Source organism: Anomaloglossus baeobatrachus, chromosome 6 (assembly GCF_048569485.1).
Source record: "Anomaloglossus baeobatrachus isolate aAnoBae1 chromosome 6, aAnoBae1.hap1, whole genome shotgun sequence".
Classification (NCBI taxonomy): domain Eukaryota; kingdom Metazoa; phylum Chordata; class Amphibia; order Anura; family Aromobatidae; genus Anomaloglossus; species Anomaloglossus baeobatrachus.
Genome location: NC_134358.1, coordinates 163,766,478 through 163,780,946, shown reverse-complemented (window position 1 = coordinate 163,780,946; position 14,469 = coordinate 163,766,478). Strand labels below are relative to the sequence as shown.

General features: G+C 42.4%; 1 protein-coding gene across 3 annotated transcripts in view; it reads left to right on the top strand.

Moving 5' to 3' along the window:
* Nucleotides 1-14,469, top strand: part of CABLES1 (Cdk5 and Abl enzyme substrate 1) — a 151,935-nt gene that overhangs the window by 102,975 nt on the left and 34,491 nt on the right. For all 3 annotated transcript variants that reach the window (XM_075314454.1, XM_075314453.1, XM_075314455.1), the window contains exons 2-4: nt 2,925-2,996; nt 4,201-4,293; nt 8,887-8,964. In XM_075314454.1, the coding sequence (XP_075170569.1) occupies nt 2,925-2,996; nt 4,201-4,293; nt 8,887-8,964 (243 nt within the window). The remainder of the gene's footprint in view (nt 1-2,924; nt 2,997-4,200; nt 4,294-8,886; nt 8,965-14,469) is intronic.

Sequence of the window (14,469 nt, the reverse complement as noted above, 5' to 3'; positions counted from 1 at the left end):
AAAAGTATTTAGTCAGCCATCAATTGTGCAAATTCTCCTACTTAAAAAGATGAGACGTAATAGACATCATAGGTAGACCACAACTATGAGAGACAAAATGAGAAAGCAAATCCAGAAAATCATGTCATCAATCATCAATCTTGTCTGATTAGGCAAGATTTTATTTGCAAATTATGGTGGAAAATAAGTATTTGGTCAATAACAAAAGTTCATCTCAATATTTTGTTATAAATCCTTTGTTGGCAACGACAAAGGTCAAACATTTTCTGTAAGTCTTCACAAGGTTGGCACACACTGTTGGTGGTATGTTGGCCCATTCCTCCATGCAGATCTCCTCTAGAGCAGCGATGTGTTGATCCTGTCGCTTGGCAACACAGACTTTCAGGTCCCTCCAAAGGTTTTCTATGGGGTTGATTGGCTAGGCCACTCAAGACCTTCATATGCTTCTTACAAAGCCACTCCTCCATTGCCCTGGCTGTGTGCTTGGGATCATTATCATGCTGAAAGACCCAGCCACATTTCATCTTCAATGCCCTTGCTGATGAAAGGAGGTTTGCACTTAAAATCCCACTATACATGGCCCCATTCATTCTTTCATGTACACGGATCAGTCGTCCTGGTCGCTTTGCAGAAAAACAGCCCCAAATCATGATGTTACCACCCCCATTCTTCACAGTAGATATTGTGTTCTTTGGATGCAACTCAGCATTCTGTCTCCTCCAAACACGACGAGTTGTGTTTCTACCAAACAGTTCTACTTTGGTTTCATCAGACCATACGACATTCTCCCAATACTCTTCTGGATAATCCAAATTCTCTCTGGCAAACTTCAGATAAGTCCGGACATCTACTGGCATAAGCAGGGTAATACATCTGGCACTGCAGGATCTGCGTCCCTGGTGGCATAGTGTGTTACTGATGGTAGCCTTTGTTATGGTGGTCCCAGCTCTATTCAGGTCATTCTGGGAATTTTGATCACTGTTTTTGAGATTTTGACCCCACGCAGTGAGATCTTGCGTTGAGCCCCAGAACGAGGGAGATATTAGTGGTCTTGTATGTCTTCCATTTTATTATTATTGCTTCCACAGTTGATTGCATCACACCAAGCTGCTTACCTATTGCAGATTCAGTCTTCCCAGCCTGGTGCAGGGCTACAATTTTGTTTCTGGTGTCCTTCGACAGCTCTTTGGTTTTGACCATAGTGGAATTTGGAGTGTGACTGTTTGAGGTTGCAGACAGGTGTCTTTTATACTGATAACAAGTTCAAACAGGTGCCATTACTACAGGTAATGAGTGGAGGACAGGTGAGCCCCTTAAAAGAAGAAGTTACAGGTCTGTGAGAGCCAGAAATCTTTCATGTTTTTAGGTGACTAAATACTTATTTTCCACCATAATTTGCAAATAAAATCTTGCCAAATCAGACAAGGTGATTTTCTGGATTTGTTTTCTTAGTTTGTCTCTCATAGTTGTGGTCTACCTATGATGTCAATTACATATTTTTAAGTGGGAAAACTTGCACAATTGGTGGCTGACTAAATACTCCCCCCCCCCCCCACTGTAACAATGAATATGGGAATAAAGACTTTCATTACTGCTATGAAAACGTAAAAATTGAGATACTTAGAACACAAAAATGGCCAGTTTTATATTAATAGTCATTGTTCCACATATCTTAGCACTACAGAGTGCAACTGACTCCTTTTTGTTACTGTTTCATGTTCAGTTTGCACCTATTCACATTAGAAAGGTAGGATGTGCCATCAGTCTTTTTCTTAGGCAGCTCCATTGTGTCATGGAGACCGATTCAACTCTTTGAGAGCCTCTTTCTGGCCTTGTTGTTGCTCTTATAGAATTGCACTGGGAGCTTGTGATATTACTTTTGACTTCGGAATAGTCAGAAGTTACAATCACAAGATGGCACCGCGGGGCTGGAGTGATGCTGAAAAAGCATGAAAATGCAGAAGGATGAGTATAATACCAGTGGACTTGGACTTAAAGCGTCACTTCCGGGCTGAAAAATAAACAGCTGGAGAGTCACCTCTATAATATCTCTTAATCATCTCCAGTAGTACTACAGCATGTTCTTCAAGTGTACAACTAATTGCTGATTGTTTTAGTAAGATGATCTTGGAGCACCTAGAATGCTGGTATAAGAATCGTCACATTTAAGGATTAACTTCAGATATTTAAATTAACAACCATTCTGATCTCCCTGCATCATACTATAGTGCAGGAGTAGCTAAGCAGAGTGAATAAAATACAATTTATACTGATTTTTTTTCCATTAAACAATATATCCTTTACATTCGTGTTCAGAGGCCCAGTGGGCGGTCCTAATCAGTGGCTGGAAGCAATAAGTAACTGATTGGGACCACCCACTGGACTTCAGAGCCAGAAATGAGTAGAGCTATACATGAATAAAATGCAATTTACACTGAATCTTTTACTATTAAACGTATATGTAATTGAAATTTCCGCTCATTTCTGGCTCCGAGGTCAGTGGGTGGTCCTAATCATTAGCTGGAAGTGATCACTCACTGATTAGGACCGCCCACTGGACTTCAGCATTAAAAATGAGTAGGGATTTAAATGAATAAAATGCAATTTATACTGAATGTTTTACCACAAAACTAAATATTAATCAGCTCAAGTTCTACTGCTCTGTAACAAGATGTCAGAATATTGGACAGTCACCTACAGCAAATATTCAATAGAGCTATCAACCTTTAAATGGACTGAATACTTTCCATATATGACCAGTGGTTTAAAATGTTGAAAAAAAAAATTGTTAGAGACTTGTTACACTGGGTATGATTATCTGCCTTATTATTCCTCTAGTATTTTTGTTTTGTTAATAGTTATATTACACTTTCCATTGCTTTTTATTATCCTTTTAACAATACTTTGCATTTTTTGCTCTCTAGGCGACGTCTGATCTCTCAGCGGTCTTCACTGGAAACACTTGAAGACATTGAAGAAAATGCTCCTTTACGGAGGTATGTTTCTTAATACTTCTAATTTGTGATTTTGGTTCTTATTGCATATGTCCCACAATTATAGAGGCTCTTCAACTAAAAATGTGACAAACCTCTCGATCTAAGCTGGGATGTACATCAACTTTCTTTGATTACCAAGAATTTTTACCAGTAGACTTTGGGTCTTAAGTGCATATTAAAGGTTTTCTTTTTTAAAAAAACAACAAAAAAGTGATTGATTCATACAACCCAAAAAGAACTTGTGACCTCAATTGTTTAATTGCAGTTTAACGTAGAGCTAGACTTAATTACAGTTGTATTAGGGTTAGAGATGAGCAGACCTAAGGAAGTTCGGGTTCGGCCGGACTTAAGTTAAAAGTTTGGTTTGGGACCCAGACATGACCCTGGACCCCGACCCCAATGAAACTCGAACTTCTGTGGTCTAAAATGGTCCTCTATCTCACTGCTCTCTCCCCCTCTCTCTCTATGCTCTCACTCTCTCTGCTCTCTCCCTCTCTCTGCTCACTCCCTTTCTCTGATCTCGCTCTCCCTCTGCTCTCTCTCTGCTCTCGTTCTCTCTCTGCTCTGTCCCTCTCTCTCTGCTGTTGCTATCTCTGCTCTCGTTCTCTCTCTGCTCTCTCTCCGCTCTGCCTTTCAATAAACTTTGTTGGCATACGAACAGCATCTGAACTCCAAACTCGGATACCGACTTTTTTTGAGCCCCACACACCCACTGTTCCTTATGTACCCTGAACTTTACAGTTCGGGTTCACTCATCTCTAATCAGGGTTATCACATTTTGGCGCATCATTATATGCAAATGTATTATTTACTTTATTTTTTTTTTAATATATATTCATGTTTACATTAAAATTGATCACTAGCTTTACATATTGGCAGGCAAGAGGACTGTTCTATCATTTAATTTTATGTTAGAAAATCTAAAGCTTTTACTTTAATGTGTTACCAAATGTGTTTTCTATTGTCCATTGTGTAGCCCTTTTATAGTGAATACAAGGAAAATCCTTGACCATTAGTGATAATATTACAATGTTGGAGAATTCTAATTGTTCCCTCCTGTCCCGTGTAGCTTTGTGCTTTGCATTTATACTGTCTGTGAAATGTGACTAGACTGCAGCCACTTGTATGATTTTTTTCCTTCCTGTCTTTGTGTGGAGACGGCATGTAAGAGCTCACTTCAGGCTTTAATTGACTTATTTTTCAGATGTCGGACTCTGTCCGGTTCACCCAGACCAAAGAACTTTAAGAAGGTTCATTTTATTAAGAGCATGAGACAACACGACACGAGGAGTGGCAGGTAACACCGCAAGCACACACTTCCTCTGTTTGTAATCTCAAGAATTAAGGTAGATTGTAAATTATTGCTTCTTGAGGCTCATTGTTATTTAACCTATTAAAGCTGATGAAAGCCAAAGTTCACAGCAGAATAACGAGATGCATTTTGGTTTCTTATAAAAACAGAAAATAGTTTTGAGCTAAAATTATTGTATTTAGTTTTCAAGGATGCAACATATGTCGCAATACAGCAATTTCCAGACAAGTCATACAACCAAAATCTCTTGTTAACCTTGTCTGTGACTTGTTGTCATTCCACTAATTTAGTGACGTGATTTTGCTGTTTTAAAAAAAGAAAAAACTAAATCACAGACAAGTAGTATGAAAATATCAGTGACATACTGCTTGCATTAATGTCTATCTTAAGTCAGTGGCATGCGATGTGCAAGCAACGACAGAAAATCAACACATTTGGAAACAATTGTGTCTCAGTAGCTTGCAATGCAACGCCATAGAAGATGGGATATTGCGATCTCTGTGTTGAAATGCAATACATTTCACCATGTAGTCCCAGTCTTCAAGAGAACCTTTCACAAAATATTTCATGTTTTAATCATAGTATGTGGTCCCTAATGACTTAATTTTCATTAAGTCTAAGTGGGTGTTATCAGACAGTTTTCACTGGGGGCGTTCACTTCTTCCCCTGTATGATGCTGACCAATCATAAGCTGCCAGGAACACTCAAAAGAAAGAACACACCCCACGATAGCTTAGAGAAGGTTCCTCAATGTGTGAGATGCACGAATATAGCTCTGATCTCCTGGGCTAAAGCTGGGTTCACACATAGCGACAACGACGTCGCTGATACGTTACCATTTTCTGTGACGCAACAGCGACCTGGTAAGTCGCTGTTATGATCGCTGCTTAGCTGTCAAACACAGCAGAAGCAGCAGCGATCATAACGACACGCGTCGCTGTGCTACATGTGCAGAGAGCAGGGAGCCGCGAACACTGCTTAGCGCTAGCTCCCTGCACTTCTAGCTACAGTACACATCGGGTTAATTACCCGATGTGTACTGCAGCTACATGTGCAGAGAGCAGGTAGCTGCGCACACCGCTTAGCGCTGGCTCCCTGCACTCCTAGCTACAGTACACATCGGGTTAATTACCCGATGTATACTGCAGCTATATGTGCAGAGAGCAGGGAGCCACGCACACTGCTTAGCGCTGGCTCCCTGCACTCCTAGTTACAGTACACATCGGGTTAATTACCCGATGTGTACTGCAGCTACATGTGCAGAGAGCAGGGAGCCGGCACTGGCAACGAGGGCGGACGCTGGTAACGAAGCTAAATATCGGGTAACCAGGGAAAGGTCTTCCCTTGGTTTCCCGATGTTTACCCTGGTTACAGCTTACCGCAGCTGCCAGACGCCGGCTCTTGCTTCCTTCATTTCGTCGCTCAAAAAATGAAGCTGGACATTCAGCAACGACCGGCGACCTCACAGCAGGGGCCAGGTCGTTGCTGGATGTCACACACAGCGACAGCGACGGGATGTCGCTGCAACGTCACAGAAAATGGTGACGTAGCAGCGACGTCGTTGTCGTCGTCGCTGTGTGTGACACCACCCTAACATCTTGTATGATTCAGCGTGGGGTAGAGGGGTAATTCCACTGAATTTTGCTGTGTCACATCACACGTACTTCTTTTAGCTCTCCTTCTCTCAAACCAAGGTCACCTCCGATGTACTGTTCTACCCCCACATTGCCTATCCCTAGATGTGTTTAGTAATTGCTGCCTCTCCCTACACAGTGACTCATGCAGGAGGTTAGACCAGGAGATCAGGGCTGTATCATTACATCTCCCACAGTGGGGAATCTGCTGTAAGCTATGGTGGGTTGTGGTCTTCTTTTCTTTGAGTTTTGCTGCCTTCTTATGATTGGTCAGCATCAGGGGGAAGAAGTACACATTCCTAGAGAAAACTGTGTGATAACACTCACTTGAATTTAACAAAAATTAACACATTAGGTAGTGTCAAATACTTTGATTGCTAATATCTCCACAATGGAGAAAGAAAAAAAAAAATCAAAAAGCCACTATTACATTCCGCGTCCGGTTCAACGTGAAAAACTTGGTGAAAGGTCTTGTTTAAGCACACCAAATAGAGCTAATCAGCTATACTCTCCATAACTCAGTCCTTAAAAGTCTATAGATGACAGCCTGATAATGTATCTTCAAAAGTTTACTTTTGCAAATGTTAAAATTCGATAAAAAATGTTATACTATTAATGAATGCTCCTTTTTAAAGAGGACCTGTCAGCAATCCTACCATGTTTATTTTAGTAAATATGGTAGTTGTACTTCCCATCATATAACAATTTGGTTTCTTTGTTATTACTACTAAACATTTATAAAGTGACAACTGGGTGTTACCAGTTGGAGGTGTGTTCCTGCCCAGTCTCACGCTGTCCAATCAGTGCAGACTGTGGAGGGTCTCACCTTTCTGTAAGGGAAATTGATTTATTTGTCAATTTATTCATAAATTTCTATGACGCACAAAAGGAACGGCACAATGCAGAATTATTGGAAAAAGTTCACTTAATTGTGGTTTCTTCGTGAATCAAAGCATTTGGTAAAACAGTCAGGAGCGATGAGAGGGCCTGTTTAATATTCAGCAACTAGAGATACAGGATTACTACCTGCTGTCTATACCCAGTTGCAATTTCCTTTATTTGGAGAGATAATTGGTTTTACTCTGACAGAGACACCTGTTTCCTTAGAGGCAGCCAAGAGACAGAGGGCTTCAAGGGTAAAAACAACAGTGCAGACAAATAGTGGGACATTTGGTCATATAAAAAGTCCAATCAGATTGCTACCTCACTACCAGATTGAGAAGATGAGGGTTATTACCTTGTGCTGAACAAAACCGCAAGCCAAGCACTTTGTCCATTCATTACACAAGGACGTTATCAAAACTGGCTAATGGAAAACCTGACCTTGTTGTCTACAGAAACTAATTATTATTATTTATTATTATAGCGCCATTTATTCCGTGGCACTTTACAAGGGAAAAGGGTTTACATAAAAACAAGTACAACAATCATGAACATTACAAAAACAGACGGGTACAGGAGGAGAGAAGACACTGCCCGTGAGGGGTCACAGTCTACAGGGGATGCGTGAGGATCCAGTAGGTGAGGGCAGAGATGGTCGTGCAGCAGTATAGTGCACTGAGTGTTACGGCAGTGTGTAGGCTTGTCAGAAGAGGTGGGTCTTCAGGTTCTTTTTTAAGGTTTCCACGGTAGTTGAGAGTCTGATATGCTGGGGTAGAGAGCTCTAGAGTATGGGAGAGGCACGGGAGAAATCTTGTATGCGATTGTGAGAAGAGGAGATGAGAATGAAGTAGAGTAGGAGGTCAAACTAATTGGGATCTATTTTCCAAAAAGTTACTTGGGAGGCTCTAGACCAGTACTGAACAATTTTCCAAGAGCAGGTAGCCAATGTAAGTAGCAATTTGCTATTGATGCTTCTACATTATGTAGTTCACAGAAGACCACATATGTAGTCCACATAAGATATAAGTTGAGCTGATATATTATATCTAAGCCGTTGTTCTCAAGCAATTGTTTTTCCAACTTATCACATCACAAGTCTGAACATGTTGCAATCTCTGGTCTCAGTGCTCTTGTGCGATATATCGCTGAGACCAGTGATTGGCTGCAGTAGTCACACAATCTACGGCATATGAACAGCTAGATAAAGACTGGTATGTAGGACCGGGAAAATGGTGCTGGGACTTCAGGTATTAAATGGGTGGTTATACCCTGATTAGTTGTTTTAGTAAAATTGGTGCCTGTGGGCTAATTTTGAAATAGCACAGAAGCCCCCTTTTAAGATCTGGTTCACATTTTATACTGTGCTCAATAATAAATACTACAGGAGGGTTTCCATCTAAATTCCCCAAGATAGGGAAAAAGTTCAAGCCACTTTGGACTCCTTTTGACTTCCATTTCGGCTTTTTCCTTCTTTTTTAAGTGGCAAGAAAAGCATAGTCTACTACACTTTCGTGGCTGCCTGAAAAGGCAGACACCAATTAAATAGAGGCCAGTTGATGTCCAAATGACTGCCTCTGTCTAATTATAGTGAATGCTCCTTTGGGGATTCCTTCTGAATCCTATTTTTAGGAATATAGATGAAAACCTCAAGCAGTGCTCACCAAGGACTGCAGGATGAATGTGAAGCTAGCCAAATGTATATATGAAATAGACAAGGAAACGTGGCGTTTAATTTTCTGGTGTCTATTTATGATGCATATAACATCTTACAGCTTTGTATACACGGACTAGTTTTGGTTTGTTTTTAGATCTACAGTGCAATTTTTGGTGTAAGGGGCACAAAAATAAACAAAATATCCAAGGTCACAAGTTGCTGATGATAGGATTCCAGCATTGTTATTGTTCTATGGTCAGCACCCTGAACCACAAACCTACCCCTTTTCCATGCCCAGAGTAAACTGCTATTGTTCGAGCACACAGTGAAGCATTGTAGTAATGCCCTCTCACTCTCATTGACCTGTTCTGCTTTTTGAGTTACATTAATGTTCTCTTTATTTCATAGAATTGTTCTGTTAAGTGGAAGAAGATCCTTTTGCAGTATATTTTCTGTGCTGCCGTATCGAGACTGTACACATGTTGGGTAGGTACACTTATTGGATTATTACTCCTTAAGGAATAATTAGTTTGTTCACCTTTGGGGACATTTTTGTCTTACTTAAAATCATGTACTTTTGGCTAAAAATAATTTTTAGAATTGAGTTATTTAAAAACTTAGTCTCTGTGTTGTCTTTTTGGACTGCAAATGAATTAAAGTGAATCTGTCACCAGGTTTTTGCTACCTCCTCTGAGAGCAGCATAATGTAGAGACAGAGACGCTGAGTTCAAGAATATAGCACTTCGGTTAGTGGCTGCAGCCGTTCTGACACATTGTAAGATTTGAGATTTTGCATGTAGCAGTGCTGGGAGAGCTGCCTCCGGCCACACCAGGCTTTCAGTGTACATTTCCATAGACAGAAGCTGCTAATCACAAAAGGTGGTGGAGTTGGACTACAGCTCACTTGCTGCTGAGACCCACTAATGATAAAGATAAGAGGATTATACTAACATTACAGGTAAACAAAAAAAGACTCTGAGATAACAGAAGCAGGTCTGAATTCTCCATTGTAACTTTTATAGCATTCTGTCTTCTGATTACATTGCAGAAACCTGCTGACAGAGTCCCTTAACTGAGAACCCATCAGTCAACCCATCATGGACATCTATCTGGGAGTTTCTAACTCTTTTATCTGTCTTATTCTGAGGTCCTCTCAGTTGATTTATAATCACAGAATACATCAAAGTTGAATGTGCAGTGAAACAAAGAGCTTGTAAAAGCCAAAAAGCGCACCATTTTTAATGAAACTCCTTTAAAATGAATATCGCAGTATATATATATATATATATATATATATATATATATATGTATATACATATATATATATATATATATATATATATATATATATATATATATATATATAAATCATATCCATATTTGGATACATTATCTGAACGCATCTTAAGATTAAGAACTGTTTGTGTTGGTTTAGTTCAATTCTGTTGAGAGTGATATTTTGGAGAAGGCAAAAAGCTATGTTGCACAAAGTTTATTTATTCATTCATTCATTGGTTGAGACCTTTCTAAGGCACCAGGGACACTTTTTTTAGTGTTCATTCATCACAGTGTGACAAGCCAGCATTTGCTTGTTAGCAGCCTGCGTCGAGACAACTTGAAATATTTTTGTGCATAAGGTGATAGATATGTTAGAAATGCTGCCCATACTTATGTAACTGAGAATATCCAGAACAGTAAAATAAGCAGAAAATATCCAGAAGATGATGGGAGCTGCTGCTCCATTCATTAAATCATTGTGGTTTATTTTAATAATCCACATGAAAGTTAGCAATACAATAGTTATGTTTTTCCGGATTTTGCTTTAGAATCTCTTTCTATATGGTTTCTTAAAAGGTACCTGTCCAATTTTTAAAAAATCTTTACTATAATATACATTGACTTACAGATCGCTGGGTGTCTAACTTCTAAAACCATTGTTGATCAATTAAGAAAAAAAATGGTCTTAAAGCTCCACTACAGCGTTTTGGTTTTTTTTCAGCAATGGAGTGACACTTTAAATATAGGTCCCTTGTCCAGTGGCTTCACCGTTTTTCGGCGCCACTCCAGTTCTGCAGTGCCATCTGGTGCCCATAATATGTGACTGGCCAGAAGTCTAGAGTTACCTCACAGTACAACTCTGAGAGCCAGAACAAGGTTATCATAAGGCCCATTTACACACAACGATATCGCTAACGAGTGTTGGTGATGCACATCCGGCCTCATTAGCGATGTCGTTGTGTCTTTTTGCGATCAGTAACGATCGCAAAAAGGTGTCAAATCGTTCGTCGTGTATACGTCGTTCATTTTTTAAAAATCCTTCCTCGTTTGGAACTCAGGTTGTTTGTCGTTCCTGCGGCAGCACACATCGCTATGTGTGACACAGCAGGAACGAGGAACAACATAGTACCTGCGGCCGCCGGCAATGAAGAACTAAGGAGGTGGGTGGGATGTTCTCGCTGCTCATCTTCACCCCTCCGCTTCTATTGGGTGGCCGCTTAGTGACGCCGAACGAACTTCCCCCTTAAAGGAGAGATTGTTCGGCGGCCACAGCTACGTCGGTGGACAGGTAATTGCGTGTGACGCTGCCGTAGCGATATTGTTCGCTATGGCAGTGATCACCAAGTGACGCTCCACCGATGTGGGCAGGTGCTATCGCTCGCGACATCGCTAGTGATGTCACAGCGTGTAAAGCCCGCTATAGCGTTGTATTGATTTGTGACCTCCTAAGCGCCACATGAAATACTGGAGCTGCCGGCAATTCACAAATCGCAGGAGCCGGACAAAATCCGCCCTGGAAAAAGATGAAGATGGTGGCAGGGGACTTGCATTTAAAGCGCCACTCCAGTGCTGAAATTTAAAATAACGTTGGAGTGGTGCTTTAAGTGTGCATAGTGATGTAGAGGTTCAATACAAAGTGTGTGAGCCCGACACTGCTGTGTGCACACTCTCTGATGGAGGAGCTCCGTGCTTTTGCCTGCTCGGCAGTGCACTCCAGAGCAGTTTCTTAAGCGATCGGTAATGATCTCAGAAGCCAGATCCCCATCGATCTGCAGGACATTTAAGTTACAGAAAAGTTATAGGTAGACCCTTATTACGGGTATTGAAAGCAGATAATCTTTTTAGGTCCATATTTTACCTGCTGTGATTTGATATTTGTTAATATCTTAACGTGGGTTGTCGAGGATAAAAAATTCTGACTCAGTAGCTTGATAAACAAACTAGCTGTGACTCACGGGTTGTCAGAGTGCAGGAAAACATTCACAATGTAAGGTTACCACGGCAACAAGATGATGTTCAGGTCCGTTGCAAAAAAATGTCCGTGATTTACAGAATGTAGCGTGTGTGTCTGTGCAGCCACGGGTTTATTACTTGTCGAATAAAATTTACCCTCAGATCATTTAGTCTTAACCCTTTAGGATCTGTAACAATTCTGATTTGTTGAGTGTTTGAACTCTCGGACCCCCAATGATCCTGAGAATGTGGCCACAACCACATGGCGTACCTCTGCTTCCGCAGTCACCTTTTTTTTTTTTTTTTTTTTACACATTAGCCACCTGTAGTGGAAAGAACTGCAGCGCAGAGTTTAAAGAGGTTATCCAGAGGTTTTTTTTACGATGTGCCTAAAACTAACAAGCAGGTAGTTTCTCACAGAGGAGCTCTCCGCCTGTTGTACTCACCGCCGGCTCACAGACATCTCTGCCCGCTCCTGCCAGCAATCCAGCTGCTCCATGTCAGCAGAGCATCTCTTATTCTTCTGGGCGCTCTGTTGAAGGCATGTGACTTCCATCGTCCTGCTGACTGACAGCTGGCTTCCTGCGGATAGGCAGTGGAGAGGTGGCTATCAGTCAGCATCAAAGGCGAAGCTAGGGGTTCGGCTCAGAGGTGGCGAAACTTCTGAGTGGGCCCCTAACCAGGTAACCATATTAATGTGGCGCCCTGGACTAGCCAGGTCGTTACAGATAACACACAAACCCCCCCACCCCCATTAGACAGTACCATTAGCCAAACAAAAACCCTTGTTGCCTCCCTCCAGTGTCTGATGTCCACACCAGGTGGGGCGGGGCCAAGCAGTTGGCCCCACCCACCGAGGAGTTCACAGGCCTGGAGGCGGGAAAAAGTGACAGTTTAGTCCAGGAGGTGGAAGAGAGAGGAGTAAACACTTTGGTGTCTGGGTTTGTGGCCCAAGCACTAACAGCAAGGTTGGCAGACGGTGGTGGCCGTCTGCAAGAGTGGTGAAGTAACGCGGAACCGTAGGACCGGGGTCGGGCGTTGACCCGCCGGTACCGACCGGGGAGCGAAGTGAAGCCAGCACACACAGGCAGGGCCATCGGGCCCCGACCTGGCTTGGAGCCTGCAGGGAAAGACAGCCGCCATCACCTGTCCGGGGAGAGACACTACAGCCGGCTGCGGGACCTGTCCATCCAGCCGTTTGGTTTACCGAGGACTTTGTGCATCTCTTACTGAGTGAGTACACCCGTGCCATCCGGCACCGCGCCGCGCTGTCCCTGCAACCCTGCACCTCACCAACCCTGCCTCCCCGTCACATCATCGGGCCCCGGGACAACCGACCCCTACCCACGGAGGGGAAAAACAACAACATCCCAGCTGCTCCCTACCATCACTCCCGGGATCCTCGTCACCAGCAGCGGTGGTGCCCATCTTTACCACGACCCGTGGGTGGCGTCACGGACTAAATCCCCCAAACCAACCACCCCTTTCACTCACGGGCGATGAGCGCCGCTCGAGTCCCCGGATCCGGCCCACTGCTCGAGCCACCGAGCAGCAGCAGCGCCGGAGCTGAGCGTTAGCGAGCGCGCAGCAGCGTCAGCGTCCTCCCCGCCCACGACATTTACAACTATAGTGTCGCAGCCTAAGATCTTGTGTAGACAATCGTATTTTTGGTCCAAGTGCGATCCAACAAAATATTGGATCGCATTCGGACCAATGTTATCCAATGAGGCAGTGCACATGTTCGATTTTGTGCTTTGACCGAGTGGTCTGAGAAAAAAAAATAATTGCATCATGCATGCGCAGACTTGTACAGTTAAGTGTAGCGGCAAGGCCGTGGTTGGCGTTCATGCTGTTCTAAGCATTTAAATTGATCACGTACCCTACCAATCAGTCAGACTAAAGCCTCATGCAGATGTGGCTAGAAGTATGGCAATCACACTCTTGTGGTCACATGACGGCCTCTCTCACCACCGGAAAGGAAAACCATGACAGCTCTCTGTGCGCATGCTATGAGGATTCACAAGTCTGCAGTCACAGGCCATTAAACAGCTGCCGATCGGCTTCATATAACTAACCAGTCGACTATCATTTAAAGGGAATCTGTCACCAGGTTTTGGCCCTCTAATCTGAGACCAGCATAATGTAGGGGCAGAGATCCTGATTTCAGCGGTGTCACTTACTGACTTGCTCAGTGCAGTTTTGATAAAATTACTGATTAATCAGCAGTAGATTATCATTATAGGACTACTTCACGTGCTACAGGTAGTCCAGCATATACATGAGCTCTGTATAACTGCTAGATCTGCAGCAGAGAAAACATTGATTTTATCAAATTGACAGCAAACAGCTCAGTAAGTTATTTCTGGAATCAGGGTCTCTGTCTCTACATTATGCTGCTCTCAGATATGGGAGCAAAAACCTGGTGACATATTCACTTTTAAATGCAGCAATTGTCCAGTATAAATGCTCCCTTAGATCCAGGTACCGTATTGGTGACTTCTTCTCTGATTGGTTTTGTCTCATCCCATTCTTCATCTGATCCAGACGACATGATGACTTTGGACGTACATAGCTTCTTTCCGCAGACTTCCATTTCCTCTGATTTTCCACAACATATTCCAACACAATGCCCTAAAACTATAAGTGTCATTATTACATCTGAATAAAAAATATCCGCACATACTGTGCACTAAATAACCCTTATACTGTGCACGTGACAAAAAATTTATTATTATTATTATTATTATTATTATTATTTAT